The 18,673-nt window shown below is 51.9% G+C and overlaps 4 protein-coding genes across 4 annotated transcripts; all 4 read right to left on the bottom strand.

Moving 5' to 3' along the window:
• Window positions 1–70: 70 nt before the first annotated feature.
• On the bottom strand, window positions 71–6,197 carry SMAC4_04900 (uncharacterized protein; the record flags this gene model as incomplete). Its single annotated transcript, XM_066090202.1, has 4 exons — window positions 71–1,723; window positions 1,778–4,787; window positions 4,841–5,493; window positions 5,549–6,197. 4 exons carry the CDS (start codon window positions 6,195–6,197, stop codon window positions 327–329), a joined length of 5,709 nt encoding a protein of 1,902 aa, XP_065945930.1. The 3' UTR covers window positions 71–326.
• A 754-nt stretch (window positions 6,198–6,951) lies between these two features.
• SMAC4_04899 (uncharacterized protein) lies at window positions 6,952–8,459 on the bottom strand. The gene is made up of 3 exons (XM_066090201.1): window positions 8,219–8,459; window positions 7,868–8,018; window positions 6,952–7,787 (listed from the first exon to the last, which is right to left on the bottom strand). The coding sequence occupies exons 1-3, from the start codon at window positions 8,254–8,256 to the stop codon at window positions 7,713–7,715; spliced, it is 264 nt and encodes an 87-aa protein (XP_065945929.1). The 5' UTR covers window positions 8,257–8,459; the 3' UTR covers window positions 6,952–7,712.
• Window positions 8,460–10,781: 2,322 nt separating this feature from the next.
• Window positions 10,782–11,115, bottom strand: SMAC4_04898 (uncharacterized protein; the record flags this gene model as incomplete). Its single annotated transcript, XM_066090200.1, has 2 exons — window positions 10,782–10,879; window positions 10,947–11,115. 2 exons carry the CDS (start codon window positions 11,113–11,115, stop codon window positions 10,782–10,784), a joined length of 267 nt encoding a protein of 88 aa, XP_065945928.1.
• Window positions 11,116–16,431: 5,316 nt separating this feature from the next.
• On the bottom strand, window positions 16,432–18,099 carry SMAC4_04897 (uncharacterized protein). Its single transcript, XM_003347541.2, has 4 exons — window positions 17,922–18,099; window positions 17,751–17,859; window positions 17,369–17,691; window positions 16,432–17,312 (listed from the first exon to the last, which is right to left on the bottom strand). Exons 1-4 carry the CDS (start codon window positions 17,933–17,935, stop codon window positions 16,736–16,738), a joined length of 1,023 nt encoding a protein of 340 aa, XP_003347589.1. The 5' UTR covers window positions 17,936–18,099; the 3' UTR covers window positions 16,432–16,735.
• Between the last annotated feature and the right edge of the window lie 574 nt (window positions 18,100–18,673).

Genomic DNA, 18,673 nt, shown 5'->3' with positions numbered 1-18,673 from the left:
TATCGGGACTAATGATTCCTTTGTCAACAGCATCGAACTATCACCATCAATAAAAGAGGTCGAAAACAGCCTGGGTTCAAATCCTTTGAGAGGAGTGGATTCGTTGAACACTGTTAACTAACTTGAAGAAATCCACAACTATCAACTTGCACAGATCTATCTGCAGCTTGACACTAAATCATCAAAAGAAATCGAGACAGAAAGCAAGGAAATTCCCAAACATCATCAGCTCATTCATCATGACCATCCAACTTCACACAGGTAGGTAACTTAATCTGCCCCATCCCCAAATCCCCATTCCCACCCCTCTCAAACACGCTCCCACTTCATCCCCAACGGTTGTTCGGATACTTCTCCCCCGACATCGTATGATATTCGTCGCAATACTTGCACTGGAACCACTCCTCCTTTTCCTCCTTCGCTTCATCGCTCTTCCTCACATCCTTCCAAGCCACATTGCCATTTACATAGTAACTCTTCCTCGGCGTCTGCTTCTCTCCCTGTCCCCTCCTCCACTTTCCAAACCGGACACCATCACCCCATGTGCGACGGTCGGGCTTGGAAGCGAAGGGGGTCTCGTCGTCCGCGAACCGCTTCACATCATCCTCCTCCTCCTCTTCATTCTCGGGGGCAAGTTGGTACTTGTACTTGGATCCCATCTTCATTTCGCCCAGACGCTTGGCTACGTCGTTGGCTTCGGGAAGGGAGACGAGCGTGCGCTTCTCTTTCAACTTGTTGGCGGCCATGATGTGTGCGTTGAGACGGCCTTCGGTTTCCGTCGTGAGCTTGCGGCGTTTGGAAGGGGATTGGCCCCGGGCATGCCCTGGCGTTTCGCCTTCAGTGTGAGGGGAAGGGGAACAAGATGGCGGAAGAGTGCTGGATAGTTTGGCCAGATACTCCTGGCACAAAGCCCACATTCGGGTATTCTGGTCGTTCTTATGATGCCAGTGCTCGCGGCTCCGCGTCTCTTGGTCAGATTTCACGAGGGCGATGAACGCCTTAGGCTTCGCTGCCATCAAGTTGCGGTAGCCATCATTCCCATATCCGTATGTTCGATAGTGCCTCTGATGTCCGTCGTCTGACGTTACTCGGCTGGAAATGAGCTCGTCGTGGACCACTTCGACCGGGGTCCTGCCCACGGCGTTCTCACGGAAGAGCAGGCTGGGCTGGAAGTCCAGCACGGCTCGGATTATCTTGGAGCTGTGGTGGCTGGCTTTGAGCATGTCATGCAGAGGGGTGTCGCCGGAAGCGTTGAGCAAGTTGAGTGCCGTGGTCACCGCCTCAGATGACATCTCAGCGAGGAGGTTAAAGACGGCGATGGACTTGTCATAGTCTTCGTTCCTTCCGATGTCATTGAGCCATTGGTGGAGTGGGGTGCGGCCATCACTGGCCAGGCTGGAACGCTCAGCGATCATCCGGATGATGGCCTCGCGGTCGAAGAGGCTTAGTAGTTCCTTGAACTTGTCAGCCGGTGGCGAATGGTGCAATGCGGCGTGCAGAATATTCTTCCACGAGCTAGTCTTGACGTTCGGGTCTGCGCCGGCTTCCAGCAAGAGCTTGACGAGTTCAATACGACCCATGTAAATGGCCTGTATCAGTGGCGTCACGTTGTCGTGCGACTTGGCCTCCAAAGCATCGGGACAAGCTTTGATGAGATACGAGACCAGATCACTAACGTCAACTCCGCCAGAGTTGGTGATGACGGCATGAATGACCAACTCGCCTGTTTGCTTGTTAGCTTCTTTCTCGATATTGTTGATGTTGACGGGAAACTCACCTTGGTCATCAAGCCACCTAGCAATCGCACCCTCCAAGCCCCCGGGGGCTCGTCCCAAGTGCTGCATCCTCGGGTCTTCCTGAGCACCCTTGGACTTGGCGAACTCAAGGTAATGTCTCAACGGAGCATCGCTCAGGAACCACTGGATGCTCTCAATGCAGCGGTTTTCTGCAGCTCTCAGCAGAGGAGACGTTGTGGAATTCTCGTCGCGAGGTTGTTGAGCCACTTCCCGGCCGGCATTCGCCCAATCTTTTCTCTTCTTTCCATAAACCGACAGGCCCTGGTAGTAACGCGGCTGCTCCTTAAGCTCGACACCGGATCCTTCCACCAGGTGCTCCAACGGCAAGCCCGCACCAGTACGTCTAATCAGCTCAGTCATGATCTCGATGCGTCCCTTGCCAATGGCGCTGGCAAAGACAGCATCTGGCACCGAGAAGAACTTGGGAGGCTCCGTGGCCGGGTCAAGCTGCAGGGATCCAAAGTGCTCGCCCATATCGAGCACGAACTTCAGGAGCTTCAAGTCGTTGCTTTCGACGGCATGCGTCAGCGGATCCCACGTGTCCTCGCCGTTGACCAGAATCTGGCGATTTCCCCATCTGCCGCCGTTCCAATTGCTGGTGGCCGTCCTGCCCTTGAGCAGATTCACCGGTAACGTGTGACTCTTTACCTGCATGGACACCTGGCCGATGGTGTCAATAGTAAACTGATCATCGACAGTCTCGCTCACAACTTTGGGTCCAGAGTCGTCCGAGCAACTATCGTCGTCATCCTCATCATCATCCTCGTCGGCCTCGCCACTCTTGTTCATCGTGTAACGGGTCTTGGTCTTCTCCGGAGGCGAGTATTGCGCCTGGGCAATCTCCAGCACCGCCTTGGCGAGGTCGTAGTGACCACGGTGCAATGCCAGAGTGAAGGGATTGTGTCCGTTATGACCCTCGACGGCAATCTTAAGTGGCGGCTGCTGCTTGGCGTCGTCCCAAGAAGTCAAGGTAAACTTCTTAACCTTGTCGAGATCGCCATTCCATACCGCCTCAAAAAGCTCCACATAGGCGGCCTGCTTTGTTTCAGTCATATCCGGAACACCCGTGAACACGAAGTCATAGTGATACGGCTCTCTCTTGGAAGGGTCGTTGCCATGACTGTAATTATAGTACCCATAATGACTGCTGCTGGTGTCATCATTGCCGTCCTCCTTGCGGTCTGGATGGAGCTCCTTGAATGTCTTGCCGCCCTTGGAAATGATGCTCTGTTCGATTTTCTCCAGCGTCGCAATGGCGTCCTTGATAGCCTGCTCCTTCTCAGAAATACCCTCCGTTCTGGCAAGACATTCGAGGCCTTTCTCATACTCCTTCCGCGCCCTCTCGTCTTGCCATTTCTCAAGTTTGACTGCGGTGGCTACCGCCCAGTGCTGGTAGGTGCCTTCCTTGAATCGTTCAAGATAGGTGTCCAGTCCTAGGCGCTTCTGGGGCTCCTCGAGCTTCGTGTTCTCTCCTTTGTATTTGCGAAGGGCCCTTAGCTGCGATCGCACCATGTCAAGGGCAGTTTTTCCCTTCCATCGAGAGCTGTAAGTGTTCCGCAAAGACCGTACTGAATCGGGGTGAAGGGTATTGGGATCGCACCCCCGTTCCAAAAGTTCAAGCGCAATTCCAGGCTCCTTGGACTGTAGGGCAGCAATCAATGGGCGATCAAGATTTTCTTGGAACAATCGCTTGTTGCTCTCAAAGTCGCCGAGGCGGTTCTGCATGGCCGATTGCCTGGCGCTCTTGAGCCAGGTCTCAAAGTCAATCTCCGGCACAGCGCCCGTTTCAAGGAGCTTCACAACCATGCCCAGGTTGCCTTCCCTGATTGCGGTTAGCAATGGTGTATCGCTTCGGGACCATTGATCGCACAAGACGTGGTTGATTGCGGTCTTGTAGCCTGCCTTGTCGAGCTCATAGGCCAGGTCCAGGAGCGTCCTGGCATTCCGCTCCACGTAGCGGTTGAAGACAGTGCAACTGTTCATGTCTGCCTGGGCAACCGTAGCACCAAGGCTGAGAAGCGTCTGAGCCATGGACTTTGCCTTTTCAATGGGAAGGGCCATGACGAGAACCAGCGTCAGGAGGGCCTTGTTGTTGTCCTTAAGGAACTTGACCGGCAATAAGACATCGGCTCCGTACTCTTGACACAAAAGCTTGACAACCTCATCGTGTCCCTCCAGAATGGCGAAGTGCAATGCTGAGCACGGAATATCCCATGCAACTTGGTTCACGTCGTAGAAGTCGGGGCCTTGCTCATCTTCGGCTAGGGGTGTGCCATCAGGTGCTGGCGTCTCGGCAGTCTTGTCAATTTTGACAAACGAGCCTGTCGCGATGCTCATCTTATCGCCATCAGCATCGGTCTCGGCGTCGTTCGCTTCAATCATTTCAATGTCTTCCGAGTCGTCCTCATTTTCTTCGTCGACATCCATCTTCTCCGTCTTTTGTTCCCGAAGTGCAGCCCTGGCCTTGCGACGCTGGTCTTCCAGTTCCTCAAATGTTTCCTCGTTGGTGTTGCTCTTGTTCATGAGGATCTTGATGATCTCCAGATCACCACGAGAAGCGGCGAGGTGGAGTGCAGTTCTTCCGTCCGCGAGACGCGCGGTAAGGCGTGCACCAGCCTCAACGAGAGCACGAACCACTTCCGGCGAAGAGGAAATGACAGCAAGATGGAGGGGAGTCCTGCCAGTGTGGTCCCTGGTATTGGGATCGGCGTCCTCCTGAGAAAGCCAGTCTTGGACGTGCTCAACGTCCCCATCGACAATGGCCTGGCACAGCCTGGCAGTGTTGCCGATATAGGCCATTTCCGTCCAGTCATCGTCGGTCAAAGGGTTGAAGGAGCCAATCTGCTGTCTTCCGGGGTCGTCCTTGATGAAGGAGATTCTGCCAGAGACGTAGATCTTAGCCTCCTCTTCGGCGATATCTTTCTCTTCATCGGTTTGGGGAACTGGGCAGTATCCGCAGCAGTCTTCGACAACGTCACTGAAGCGGCCAAACTAAGAAATTGTGAGCGGAGTACAACCAGATTATCCATTCGCAAAAAACTTACAAAGGCAGGATGACGGTGCAAGTACACGGTCCGATCATCGCGCTGGTTCCACTCGGCATTGAGCAAGAGATCCCTGGTGTAGCAAAGCTTCTCGATTTTCTTGGCGTGGAACTTGGGGCCATAAGGGATGGTGAAGGTGTGGTAGTTGGACACTTCCTCCTCGTTGACCCAATCCGCGATCTCATCGTCATAGTCGTCCTTGATGTTTCCACCCATAGCGCGGAAGTTCTTGCGCATGAATCGGTTAAGAGCAGGGCGGCCTCTTTCCTGGCGGCGTTGGTCGACATAGTTGTCTCTAGCCTTGGCAGTTGGCAGTCTTTCAAGCACGAGAAGTCTGGCAAGACCCAGAGTTCTCATAAAGCTCCGCTCGAAGATGGTAGGATCAATGCGAGAACGGTCAAGCTCAGGCCAGTAGACCTCGAACCCTCTGCGGCTGTACTTGGAAAGGCGGTTCTCGTAGGATGGACTGCGGCGGGTAAGGTCGATGTGGTTGGTCTGAGTCATGTAGGACTGCAGAGCGCGAGGGGTGCAATAGACTTGCTTGCCATCATATGCAGCGCCGGAGCAGTCGATGTCAAAGCCGGTGAGTATTTCAGACACCGACTTGTAGATGCGAAGAACGATCTGGATGTGTCTGGTGGGATATTGGCTGCCTGAACCGGTGTAAGTTTCTCATTCCACAGCACATAAACAAGGGGGAAAACTCACAGATAGTAACAGCATGTTTGGTTCTGACAGTGGTAGTTTCGCAAAGCAGCGCGTCCCTGACTGCACTTTCAATCTCCTTGATCTTGTCAATCGCCTGCTCCTCGGTAAGGCCATACAAGAACAGATCGACATCAGAAGCAGGAGCGAACTTTTCATGGTAGAACTCGCGCATCAACCTCTTGGAACCGCTGTACTTCTTGGGAACAGGCAAGATGCAGTTGACAACGGAGGAGCCAGCGGCAACAACATTGTCCCAGTTCAACTCGACAAGAGAAGACTCGGAGAAGATGTTGAAGTTTTTGCGGAACTCCTGATGGGACTGGACAACAGCGGGAGACTGGTCTGCGCGGCGCATGTCTTTGGGAAGAGGCATGATGTAGCGCGCCTTCTCCTCATCGGCTTCGGCCTCAAGGTTTCGGGCTCGCATCTTGATGTTGGAGGTGTTGTCTGTGAAGAGAGGCAGGACATTGACGTAGGGGTCCTTGAGCAGCTCAGAGTCCGGCTCTTGAGCGTATGCCTGACGAAGACGAGCCTCATATTCACGGTAAGGCTGGAGAAGCTCAACCATGGGGGTCGCTGGGTGGTTGGCGATGTGCTTGACCAAGTCACCGTGAGGGACCGGCAGCCGAGGGAAGGTTGATGTCGCCATGTTGTTGAAGTGTCTTGAGGAGACCTGACTCGGTGTTGAGTATGGGACAAACAGACGTGAAGAGACTTTGACTTGACTTGACTGGATCAAAGACGGTAAGGAATAAGGATGATGAGAAGGTGGGATGAGAAGGTGGGATGAGAGGAAACGGATGAGACGGATGGTAAAAGAAGAAGAGCGAGCAATCCTGGTTTTGTAAAATTTCCATGGTGTCAGTACTCAGTCGAGGCAGGTACGTCCCGGTAGGTATGTCTAACCGTCGCCGATCTGAATATCGACTGCACCTTCCTTCCCGCTCCTTTGAACGCACTCTTGCCCCTCAACGCCTCACGGCGATGGCGCTTTCCACTTGATTGCTAGGTCCGACAGCATAATCATCCCAAGAAGGAAGTCGCCAGGGGGTGTGCTGCCTGGACAACCCACGTCAACAATCCAGATCAACATGGGGCACCCGGTCGTGCAACCGCGAACCCACCGCGCAGCTCGCGGATCTGGCGCGACATCATGTGAACTCGTGTAAAGAGCCTGGAGAAAGAGGAGCAGGGCGTGTCATGGTGGATGTGATGCCTGGTGTTGCCTGGAGTGTTCACTGGCTTCAATCTGAAAACGAGAACCCTTTGCGGGGAACTCATCGAGATTGGTTGAAGCTATCGCGGCGGACCCACTTCTGCTGCCTAATTCCCCAGCCGTCCCGTGTGTGTGCGTACCAAGTAACTGCATGAGCGCCAGCAGGCATTGGTTATGCACTCCACAATTGTACAGCAAAGATCAAACATGTCGAAAATGACGAAAAGAGCATAAAGTTGATATTCTCATCGGTCTGTTCTTGTCTGGCTTATCAGTCGCGCCAGGTTGCGCCAAGTGTCTTACAGGTTCAGAACCCTTGCCTGGCATGGTATCGCGAAGAGTGCTCTCAAAATGCGGCATCAAAACAGGCCATGAGTGATAAGGAGCGAAAACCAACCTGGACTGTGCAGATGATAAACATGAATTCTTCATCCTCAAGACGCCGTGGAACAGGTAAGACCAGCCCGGCCATCCTTCTTTAAACAATAACTTTGGTGGACGACGAGGAGGATGACTCAATCGTGGAGTAACTCTGCCAGCCCAGCAACCGATCGATTATATCCTGGCACAATGATGGTGGCGATGCTCGAAAGCAGTAGTTTCGAGATGTCCCAGCAGCACCGGCCTTAGGGTTTGATATGATCGCCATAGCCATCCACCGTGCCTTCCATCTTCCTTTGTAAAACTAAAACACAATCCCAAAACGCCGTATCGTAGTGTGCTGTCCCATAAAACCTCCTCTTCTAAGCGTCGCGTTGCAAAGTCTAATAATGCTTGCTTGCTCTCTTGCTGTAACTCTTGTTGTCCTTTTCCTACGATCTTCGCCATATATCGCCGTCGACATCAATGTCGTTGTCGGATGCGTGTGTAGGTCTCGGTAAGGTAGGTATTGCTATTCGTCGTCTTCGCCGCCGCCATCGTAGTTGTCGTCGTGTCGAAGCACCTCGCTCATAGCGCAATAGCCCCCCTCCTACTCTCTCGCATGTGCAACCACCCTTGGAAACCGCAGAAGACTAAGAAGGCCTGTCGTCGCATCGCAACACATGTCAGCATTTGCTCTCCCCATCTGTACCCGAAGATCCAACAGATGTGTGTAAGCCTACCGCATAAATGATAATAGCAGTTCCAGCCGTCGCCGCCACCGTCTTGCCGTCCTCCGGATCTTCCACGCCGCCCACGAGCTCTGGGTGGTTCTTGTTGAAGAGGAGACCCAGGGTGCCGAGGATGATTATGGCGAAGGCGGAGATGACGGTGCTGTTTTAGTGTGTGGTTAGCTTTGGTTACTCCATTCGTAATCTAGATGTGAAGACTGGGGCGATGGTTTGGTGTAGCTGCGTGCTTCTAGGTTGGTATGCGACGTCGACTGTGCATCTTTCTCCCGGTCGTTGTTGCGCGCTGCTGTAACCGGTGATGGCGAAGGTGGTGTAATTGATGAATGGGAACGGGTTGCCTACCAGCTCCAAGCCTGCATGGCTCCCACAACGGGCTTCATCTTGACGGTATTATGATCGATTTGCTCGAAAATGTCTTGTTGTTTGTGGGAATCCAAATGCGACAGCCGGGTAATCGATTTCTCCTTGTCGTCGTCGTCGTCGTCGTCGTTGTAATGTCTCGGTGTTGTTATTCGATGGCGATGCAGTCAGTGTGATGGAGAATGGAGACCGGGACCTGGACTGGACCTGGCCGCGCAGGACGTCAAGCACGTCCCCCCGACAGCCGGGGATGATGTCGTTCGTTGCGTTGTGGTTGGACCTGACCCAGGCCCACTTTTAAAGACCCACAGCTTACAAGCGCAGGCGACCAATCATTGGCTGCGGTAGGCGCAGTGCGCTTGAGAGAGACGACTCTTGACAATGTGAAGACGACGTGGAGCGTGATGTCTGTGAAGAGAACAAGAGGGTTGAGGGAAGATCACTTTGACGGAAAGATACGAGTTCTCATCTAGCAAGTGACACTTTTTTCTGGCTCACAGAAATTCCGGAAAAGGTCGATATATCTGGGGCTTCAAGGATGTCAAGCGGCTAGTATCAGATAGTGGCCATACAGTATCTACACCAAAGTTGTATCCTGCACTAACATAGCCTAACACTAAAAGAGAAAAGAAGCCATCATCAAAGTTCCAACTTTCGAGTCATATTTAAGGAGCAAATCCCATCCATCCAAAGACGCCCACGAGGCCACGACAGGCTCCGGTTCACACTCCCTAGGTAGACCAGCACCGTAGATCCCTAAGTCTAGTCCCTTTTTGCCCCGTTTCTTTTTTGGAGTCCCTCATCAACAAAGACAGATGCTCTCCTCCTCCCATTTGCTCTTCGAGTACGTAAAGTAGTCCTCCATGAAACAGCCTACGCGTCTGTACCGAGGTCGCCGCACGCCGCTCTTCTGTGGGCTCTCCTCCGGCGTCAAGACCAGTCCTACAGTGTAAGGATCAAAGGAATAAACCGAGCATGACAGTAGCCACAGAAAGAGTACCGGGTCGCCGTCCTCTGGTTCATAGTCCCAATCAATAAAATGCTTCAGATGGGTGTTGTAACTGAGCCCGTCGCTCATTCGCACCCAAATTCCGCCATCTTTCTTGGAGGCTCTGACCAACCCTCTCAAGACCTTACCCTCCAAGGTGAGTGTTATTCTTTCCTCATCCGCCCCCGGACCAGTGTATCGGGCTCTGGGTGTCGGGCTGGTGAACTCAATGACGCGTGCCAAGTAGGTGATTTGGATGGTCTCGGCCATTTGCCCCTCGTGGTCCAACAGCCAAAACGTCTTTTCAAAGTTTCCAGCAGCCCAGGACCACGAAGGGGGGCTGGATTTTGATAGGTACCCCCGTTTCTGCCTGGGCTCCAGCGAGTACGGGCCATCATTGAACCTGCGATCCAACCATTCGATGGGGTTATCACTGCGACGCCACAACAAGTCGACGGGCCAAAGCTCCTTCCATATACCAACCACGTAGGTGAATCCTTTGCTATCTTCGATAGCCTTGGCCACTCCAGCAAGAGCTATGAGCCTGTCTGATTCGTAGGTGAATTCGGCGCGCCTATAATCGTTGACTATGAGTTGCCAGGCTGCAGCAAATGCGGCGTTGGGATTCTCTCTCCCGCATGGCAATGCACCGGAAATCTTGCTCGGTTTTAATCCGTAACGTTCTTATCCACAAAGCAACTCGAAATCTGACTTTGCGCAGTACTGTTTGCGGCTCAAATATCTGGCCAAGCTGGAGGCATGTTTAGGTTCTGCAAGCTCCTTTCCGGTCAAACTCGGTATGCCCTCCGAAGCCGTTCCTGAACAGCATTCCCAGAACAGTTGTTTGGCTCCTGTGTAAATGACCCGCGGAGGAAGGAGTCTTTCTTGCATGACCCGGCCTCGCCTCAAGAGAGGCATATCTTTATCAGTCTCGGGACCGGCGTAGATGCTGTTCCCTTCCTTTTGTGGTGTGATGTTGCATGGAAAGACCTGAAGGGGGTTCCTTTGCGCAAAACAAGTGTCGGCTCCATCGAGCCCCAAAGCAGCAATATTCCACAACGAATTGCCATAAACACTGCTCATCTTAAGGGCCTCCGAGTGCCAGTCACTCTCACAGTCTTGAATAATGCACAATGAATCAATCCAAATATATCGATATCCAAGTCGTTGTGTAAGTTCCATGGCGTCCCGGAATGTCCTCGGGAGGTGTTCGACAGGTATTTGCTTCTGCAGGCGCTGTATGTTACCGCTTGTCAATCTCAAGGTCGACTCCGTCGAAGTTATAGCCCAAGAATGGCTGAGTGTGAGATATTCAATAGAGGGGGCTGCGGTGGCTGAAGTTAGTATCAACCGTGGTGCAAGCGCTCCGTCGACTGTCCCAACGTCAACCAACCTTATCGGAAGCCCCGTATACTCCGTACAATCTGTGTCGAAGAGCTTCCGGTTGCATCCGGGATGATTCCAGAGACAATGATCTATCCAAGACCGTATAGTGGAGATTGACCTCAAGGAATTGCTTGAAGTGGAAGGAACAGGATCAGGGACTGATTTTGCATCTTAATCGGTCGTCTTCGAGAAAGAAATTGGAAGAGTTTCGAAAAGCCCAGCTAAATGTAGGGGGCAGTTCTGACCGGAGAAAGACTGAAATCGGGTTTCTATTTTATGGAAAGTCAGTTTATGTTCAAATACCGGTCAACAGAGTGGTGATGATGTAGCTAGTACCTTTGCTCGGAAACCCCTTCAACTGCATTAGTATCTCGAGGATCACAAAGTTCGAGTCTTCAGGCAACATTTCCTTTGACCACAAGTGTGAAATCCTCGAGTCCATATGATCAAAATCGGTCAGTAGCTCCTCTGCAACATCCATGCTATCGTACTTCCAAAATCTCATGCAAACATAGATTTGGCGTCCCTTTCTGTAGTACTCGACAGACACAACAGAGTGCTTGTTGTTCTCCCATAACGTTGGATAAAAAATCCAGGCCTAATCGAAAGACTCCGAAAGACTCAACGAACAAAGATGGCATCCGGCGGCGCTTGACTTCCATAGATAACTGAGGCTGCGATTGTGGAAAAAGACTTCCACATAACACCCCTCACGACTGCGGTTGCGGAAGAAGTTATCCTTAACACCGTTTGATACCTTAGTACTTATATACTGATCAAACCTGCCAGCTGTGAGTGCCTGGATAGTCTTGGACTTCTTGACGATACGAGAACAGCAGTCACACAGCACGTGTGGGACGACCGTCATCGGTTGCGGAGGTGGTTCGGGCTCGAAGGTTCCTGGTGGTTTGGTAGCCATATTGACTGACTGCGGATCCAGGCCGCTGGCAGTGATGAAGAGACTGATGTGTCAAGGATAGAGGGGAAATGACAGGAATTAAACGGGGCCCAACGGACTTTGGTTGGATCAGACGCCTGCGAGCCTCAGCTCCCCACTCAGCCGCACTGTCAGCCTAGCTCATGGTACACGTCTCCTCAAGAATGATGTGTCAGAAAGGGAGGCCAGCTTGAATGGCGAGAGAACTGCTGATTGGATAAAGGGGCGAAAGACACTTGGTTTTGCATAAGGTTATGGCGGGGTAGAACCTATTCCGCGATCTTATTCACCCCAACCGGGCGAGAACCGCCTAGCCTGCCCGGCCTGATACCCAAGGACGCCACTCCGTTGGAGAGAAGGAACGGCGAGTCAAAGAGACAGAAGTTATGCCAGGAAGAAAAATGTGACGGACAGAAAGGACAGAAAGGACAGAAAGGACAGAAAGGACAGAAAGGACAGAAAGGACAGAAAGGACAGAAAGGACAGAAAGGACAGAAAGGACAGAAAGGACAGAAAGGACAGAAAGGACAGAAAGGACAGAAAGGACAGAAAGGACAGAAAGGACAGAAAGGACAGAAAGGACAGAAAGGACAGAAAGGTAGAAAAGAAAAAAAGAAAAAAAGGGGGGGGGGGGGAGAGAGTCATTCAAAAGGGCAAGCTGAAGCAGAAACAAAAAGAGAGGAGATGACAACACCAACCACAGCAAAATCCAGTCATGCAAGCCCTACTTAGGGCCATCACAGACATCCGGACAGCAAAAGTATAGAAACCTAAAATCAGTTAGTGAGTGTCGTGACGGGAATCGGAACATAATTTCGAGGGTCCAACACCAGTATTACCTTTATGATGCCATCCCGATGGACTCTCGAAAGGTTTTCTCTGTACTGTACCTCTCTCAGTGAGCTTTTTCTGTACCTCTACCTCTGCCGTAGCGGCAGCAAAGTGCTACGGTGGTCCGAAGCAAAGTGATGATGATAAAGTAAGCCAGTGAGCGATGATGGAAAAATGCCACTGACCGTCCAAACTGAAGATGCTGGCGATATCGTGGTAGGTTGAAGTGTCGACTACTTGGAACGAAAAGGAAATGGAAGACAATGGTAGAAAAGATTGAGAAGAGATTGCGTCAAAAACTCCCGTCGCGTTTCGTCCCCGGCCATCCTACCGCAAGGTCACGCAGGCCACGAATGAGCCTTCCTTTGTAGTTACTTTGCTTTCCATTATCCGTCCTTTCCTTCCATTTGGTTCATCTCTCATGTCTCCCACCTTCCCGTTTGACATGGTGAATGACCGGAACACAAGGGGTCTGCCCAGGATCGCAACAAATTGCGAGGACGCATGCAGTGTACATGTTGCGACTGAACCAAAGACAGTGCAAAAGCGTCAAGCGATGAAAGCGGTGAGTTGTGGTTGTCAGGAAGTACAAACTGGAAATTTAACAAATACGCACAATCTCGCCGAACAGATCGACATGTGAGATCTAACCGAGCAGCAGCTTCATCTCCATCTTCCACCAACCTATCAGCCCGACCCTCAGCACAGATGAACAACCTCTTCCGCCACAGAAGGAGGGAACAAAAGCCGTCGTCCACGACGAGGCTGAGGACTATAGTCCTCCCATACGCCAACGCGGAAGTGTATCTGTTGCCTGACCTTCGACACAGGAGCCATCTGCTTCATAAGAACCAGTCCGGCCTGCTGCTCGTCGCCGGATTCCGTCCACCGCATCAGCAATAAGAGAAGGAGGTCGTTCCGCGGAGAGCTGCTGACGTCCCAGTGAACTTGTACACCGAGCTCCGGGAGAGTGTTGCGTCATAAAATCCGGGCAGGAAAAGTCGACAACGTTGGCCAAGGAAGTGATGGTAAGCCTGAGCGTGTCGGGGTCGAAGAGGTCCTGATACCGCAAAGGAAGAAAGTGCACCGCGGGGCTCGCCTTGGACCTGGAGTCAGTGATCTTGTAAGCCCAAGACCATGAAGGAATTACCGGCTTGAAGCGGCTCTCGCGCCAGCGAGGATCTATCGGTTGGGGGTTAGGCTCAAGACGAGCCCACAACAAGTCGAAAGGCCAGAGTTCTTTCCATGTCCCGGCTACGTAGGTCCATCCCCTTCCTGACATGATAGCCTCTGCCACTCCCGCAAATGTAATGAATCTGTCCTCTTGCTTGGTGAAATTCATCCTGCAATAGTCGCTGACCATTCTCATCCAGCATTTGGAGAGGTCTATCATGCTCTGAGCTTCGTGTTTCAGCTTGTCGCCATCGGATTCAAGTGCCTGGCCACGAAGTGCTCAAAAATCTGATTTTGCGCACATAAGTTGGTTGTAGAATGGCACGACTGGGGCAGATTCCTCCATAACCGATAGTCCTTCTGAGCGCCTATACCGAGCACACTCCCAGTAGATTTGAGGTTTACCCATGTATATCACGCGGTTTGACAACAACTTTTCTTGAACAACCCAGCCACGGCGAAGATGAGGTGGACCTCCGTTGTCGTCTTCCATTGGATCCAAATTCGCGCTGTAATGCCTAAAGGCGTAAACATCGTTTTTGTCGTTCCACTGCCTCCTACCGAGGTAGCAGGGGAAAAGGTTCAAGGGGTTTATTTTCACGAAGCAACTGTGTCCAGGTTCTCCCGAAGCTGCAATGTTGCAGGAGGTATTACCGTAGACATCTTTCATGGTGAGTGCCTCTACGGCCCAGTCTTCCGACGAATCTTGTATAATGCAGAGAGAGTCGATCCAGATGTACCGGTAGCCTAATCGGCAAGTAATATCCATGGCATCCCGAAGTGTCCTTCTGAAGAGCTCGACTGGGATGCCATGTTTCACGAAAGTTGTGTAGCTGCTTTTTGCCAACGTTAGGTCCATACTCAAATTTCCCCAGCAATGGCTTAATGTCAAGTAGTGTCTCTCGTCCCTGTTACGCAAACTCCTGGTCTCTACAAGCCGGGGTAGGAGTGGTCCTTCGGCTTTCCCAACATCAATGAGCCGCGTTGGAAGCTTCCCTGGTCCAGCGGTTTTGAAAGGAGACAGGCATTCGTTGAGCCAATATTGAATTGTCGCAACAGACTCTGGAGAATCGGTTGAAACAGGGAGCGGGGCACCAGAACCCGATATCGACGGTGGAGATACAAAGCCTGTACAGCGTTGTTAGTCACCGCTCACGGTAATATTGGGCCCAATACAACTCAGCAAGTGACAGTTTAATGGGCGCGGTGGTTGTACACAGTACCATTCGTCTTTCGAAGACATATGACACCCAAGGATATTCCGCCTTTCCAGCGCTCCCATCCTTGCAACCCAAGGAATCGGTCATTGAGGACAGAGTCCAATCTGATCAGCGTTTTCCATTTGGCTTGCGGATGTCTGCACGTCCGTCAGAATATCGAAGCTCATTATCGTCTGCCCGGTCGCCCATTCCTCGGTCACGACACTCGAATGATACCCTGGGTTGTTCAAGCGCTGAGGCAGGCGTGCTCTGGTCCTTGTGCCGGAAATACTTGTTCTCGTCCCAGGAAACAATGGAGCAAAGATGGCAGCCAGAAGCAACTGACGACATGATAATCTCGAGCCCTGGGCTGTGAAAGAAGATTTCTTTTACCGTCGGGACCTTTCTCCTGTTGCGAAGCTTGTAGGGGTCGGCGGCGATTAAACGTTGGACGGTTATGGAATTGCTTACGATTCCAGGACAGCTCCCACACAAGCGGTCTGGAACCACCCCATCTGTTTCGCAGTCCATATTCGTGGAAGGGGGCTCATTCGAGATATGATCAAACCAAGTTGTGGCACCACGTACTATGTAGAGATGAAAACAGGTCGGCAGGGTATTGATCTGAAGGAAGATGTGGCGGAAGAGAGACGCAGCTATACAGCCCAATGGTCATGCTCCCAATCAACATGTAATCGGCGTACTCCTTCCCTGGGCAGGCAGGAGTGTAACAACGGGAAAAGGACCAATGGCGAGGCATCTGAAGGCCTCGGCCACGACTTCAGCTCTTAGACCTAGTCTACCTAGATACGTAGCCAGTTGTCAAAGACTGAGGCGATGTTGCGGCGTCATGGTGTCTGACATGCGATGTAATCGTCCGCTTGGGACAGTTGAAACATGGGCCGTCAAGGGTGCTTCTCGAGGATGGGAGCAGTGATGTGAAGAGATTGGAAATCGCATTGTTGACTGAAAAGTTTGGACCGCGGCTTGCCTTGCAGCGAGGATGGAGCTGCGCTAACAAGATTTCTCGCTATATTGTTGCACTAACGAGCTCATTCGCACGTAAAACCGGGATCTGCACTATCAGTCTGTTAGAAGGCGCGGCGTCTTAATTGTATGATACGGGGAATTGCACTAATACACTAACAGGCCGGCTCACCTACACCAGAAAACAGAGGTCAACAAAGCTTACATGGAACCTCAAGACAACATCTTGCTCAACAACTACTCACTCGCTCACCAAATTGCTCGTGGACCAAAGGCGATGGTCCGGACGCAGGGAAAACATCTAGTCGGTAGAAAAACCACATTGAGTTTCGGATCATCCAGATCACTACCGAAGCCAGAAGGGGACCGACCAAGTGAAACTCAGCGGTGAGGAAGAAGTAGTAGAGAAACAAGAAGAAAAGGAGAAAAAGAAAAGGAAAGTGACCGCAGATGAGTTCTCCAAGGAGGGTGTCGTTCTGTGGGAGTACGGTGGTGGTTGATTAGGAGGAAAAGAAATACGGCCCCGGAAGCCCCAAAATTCCCAAGTCTCGGTTTATACCTTCCCTGAGAGGAGCACAGCACACCTTCCCAAGAGGACGGATCCTGAGAACAGGCACGGCGGCTCCACATGATATCGGCGATATAAAAGATGACGTTGTCGGAAAGTGGGCTGAGTGAGAAAGAATTTCGAGCAATGTAAACACCAAGTGAGCGCTATGTCTTTAGGTGGTCCAAAATGCCGTCCAATCTACTAACTTGAGCAAAGTGCTTCACAAACAACCATCTATCAATCACTCCAATTTTTCTCTTCCCACGATAATCTGATCTGACTTTGATTTTCATCTTCCCAGCAGCAAATGATATAATGTAAAGTAACAAACTCCCAGAAACGCCTTGTCTTGGTGGATGATCGCAACAAATTGTGAGAAAAAGATTACACCTCCTCCTTCTTCATCCCTTTCAACCCCTTGTCCCCTCGTGTTTCACACACCCCCAGCTTAAAACTCAACAGCATCCCTCGCCCTCTTCTTTCTGGGCCCCACGATCCTGTCACTGACCTCCTTGATGCCCTCCATCGGCACATCCGCATCATCAAAGTCCTCATCCACCACGTCTCTGCTCCTCTTGAGACCCTTCATCTTCCTCGTCTGCAACTCGCTGAGATCCAGCTTGCCCATATGGATTCTACCAATCTTGTCACCGATGCTGTCCATGCTGATATTCTTCTTGGTGCGCTCCTCGTTGGTCTTGGGCTTGCGCATCGCCTCCTTGAGCATGTCGGCGTCGGGAAGCTGAATGCGGCCGAGGCGGAAGTCCATGCGGGGACCGTGCTCTTCGACTTCGACTCTGGGAAGCTTCTGGCCGGAGCGCTTGGTGCGGATCATGTAGGCGCGCAGGTGGAGGGTGGGTTTTGTTGAGGGGTCCGAGGGGTCGGCGGAGGAGGTGGGCTCGTCGGCGGAAACGACGATGCAGTACTGAAGACCCTCGACGTCGATCTTGTCCGAGGGGTCGCCGCGGAAGAAGTCGATGAGCATGGATTTGGCGGTGGTGAATTCGTTGGCGACGGGGGATTCGCTGGGGAACTTGTTAGCTTATGCCATCTTCTATTTCTAGGTTTCAGGGTCACATACAAAGCAGTACCGGCAAACACCATCAAAGGCTTGGTGCCAACGGGAACCTTCTTGGTCTTGAACTGGGCGATGCTGCGGAAGGTCTCAGGGTCGAGGTAGAACTCCAGCATGTCGAGCATCTTGTAGTCGAAGGTACGGGCGAAGGTGATGGTATGGGGCCTCTTCTTGCTGCTGGAGCCGAAGAGGATGAGAGACGTGTCGTTCTTCTCGGAGAAGAAGGTCAGGGAGCTGGCATCCTCGAAGGGATGGACGGGGTTCTTCTTGTGGAAGCGCTTGGCGTGGGTTTGGCGCAGGGAGTAGAGATCTTGCATGGCATCTTGGGTCTGCGGAGGACTGTGTTAGAGACAGTCGTGTATGAGATGATATGGAGAAGGCGACATACAACTTGGCTGCACTGGGTGCCGCGAAGAAAAAGGGCGGTCTTGGGGTTCTCGTTGAGCTTGGGGGCACGCTTCTCGAGCGCCCTCTTGGAACGGGCTGTCCGCGGCTTGCTGTGATGGGAGGACTGTCAGCTATTATTCTACATTTTCCACTGTGATGATCGATTACGTACACTTGGCGGAGCATTTTGGCGGTATTATTATGCGACAACGGTGGTGGATGGACTGGGTAGGTATCGCAAGTTGGTGATGGTGGACAACTAATGGGGGAGAGTGGTGGTGTGGACTGGGGACTGTTTGCGGGCGGGTTCTCTCCTTCACCTGCAAATCGTCGTGATGGTCGAGCAAAGAAATTCCAGAACGGCGCTTATCGATAAGGAAGCTTGAAGTCAAATTTTTGTGGGGTGGGTGGGGTCAAGGTTGTCCACTCATCCACTGGGCGCTGGCTTTCCCCTGTCTGCTGTCCAGGGTTCATTGTTTCCATTTCACAACGTCACTGCCATTTGATCCCAACTGGTGATGGAGTCAACTTAGGACCGATTCAGGTCATTCCGAACTGCTCGAAGCTCAAGGTCTGAGGCCCAAAACCAGTCCATGAAAGTTAGAAATGCGAGTCCGGATGCCTTACATCTTGGAGTCTCGACAGCATCACGCTGCTCTATGACATCGGCCATTCCCCAGAACCTCCATATGGGTATTCAAGACCGAAGGTCCAAAAAGTTACCACCTATGGAAACCATCTTGAGGTTTCATCAGCGAGTGCAGACTTCAGGTTTTCTAAATTGATCTTGGAGACTGCCGGCGAGCATCACAGTGTTCTGATTCTGCCTCCTCTCCATTTTAGGTTTCTCTCTTGAACTGACATCGAGTATACCTACGCACTCTTTGGTCAGCTTTCTATAAATGAATGACTTTGCCAGCCTTC

The sequence above is a fragment of the Sordaria macrospora genome, chromosome 1 (assembly GCF_033870435.1).
Source record: "Sordaria macrospora chromosome 1, complete sequence".
NCBI lineage: Eukaryota > Fungi > Ascomycota > Sordariomycetes > Sordariales > Sordariaceae > Sordaria > Sordaria macrospora.
Note: the sequence above shows the minus strand (reverse complement) of the source record. Positions and strands in the feature narration are given on the sequence as shown.

What these genes read in the sequence shown, in the direction of transcription:
- SMAC4_04899 (XM_066090201.1), bottom strand. Translation starts at nt 8,256, where the DNA reads ATGAAGCCCGTTGTGGGAGCCATGCAGGCTTGGAGCTG. An exon ending in GCCATGCAGGCTTGGAGCTG is followed by an intron (nt 8,019 to 8,218) that starts GTAGGCAACCCG and finishes ACACTAAAACAG; the next exon opens with CACCGTCATCTCCGCCTTCG. An exon ending in CTGCTATTATCATTTATGCG is followed by an intron (nt 7,788 to 7,867) that starts GTAGGCTTACAC and finishes ATGCGACGACAG; the next exon opens with GCCTTCTTAGTCTTCTGCGG.
- SMAC4_04897 (XM_003347541.2), bottom strand. An exon ending in GCACCCAGTGCAGCCAAGTT is followed by an intron (nt 17,692 to 17,750) that starts GTATGTCGCCTT and finishes AGTCCTCCGCAG; the next exon opens with ACCCAAGATGCCATGCAAGA. An exon ending in GTGTTTGCCGGTACTGCTTT is followed by an intron (nt 17,313 to 17,368) that starts GTATGTGACCCT and finishes CAAGTTCCCCAG; the next exon opens with CGAATCCCCCGTCGCCAACG.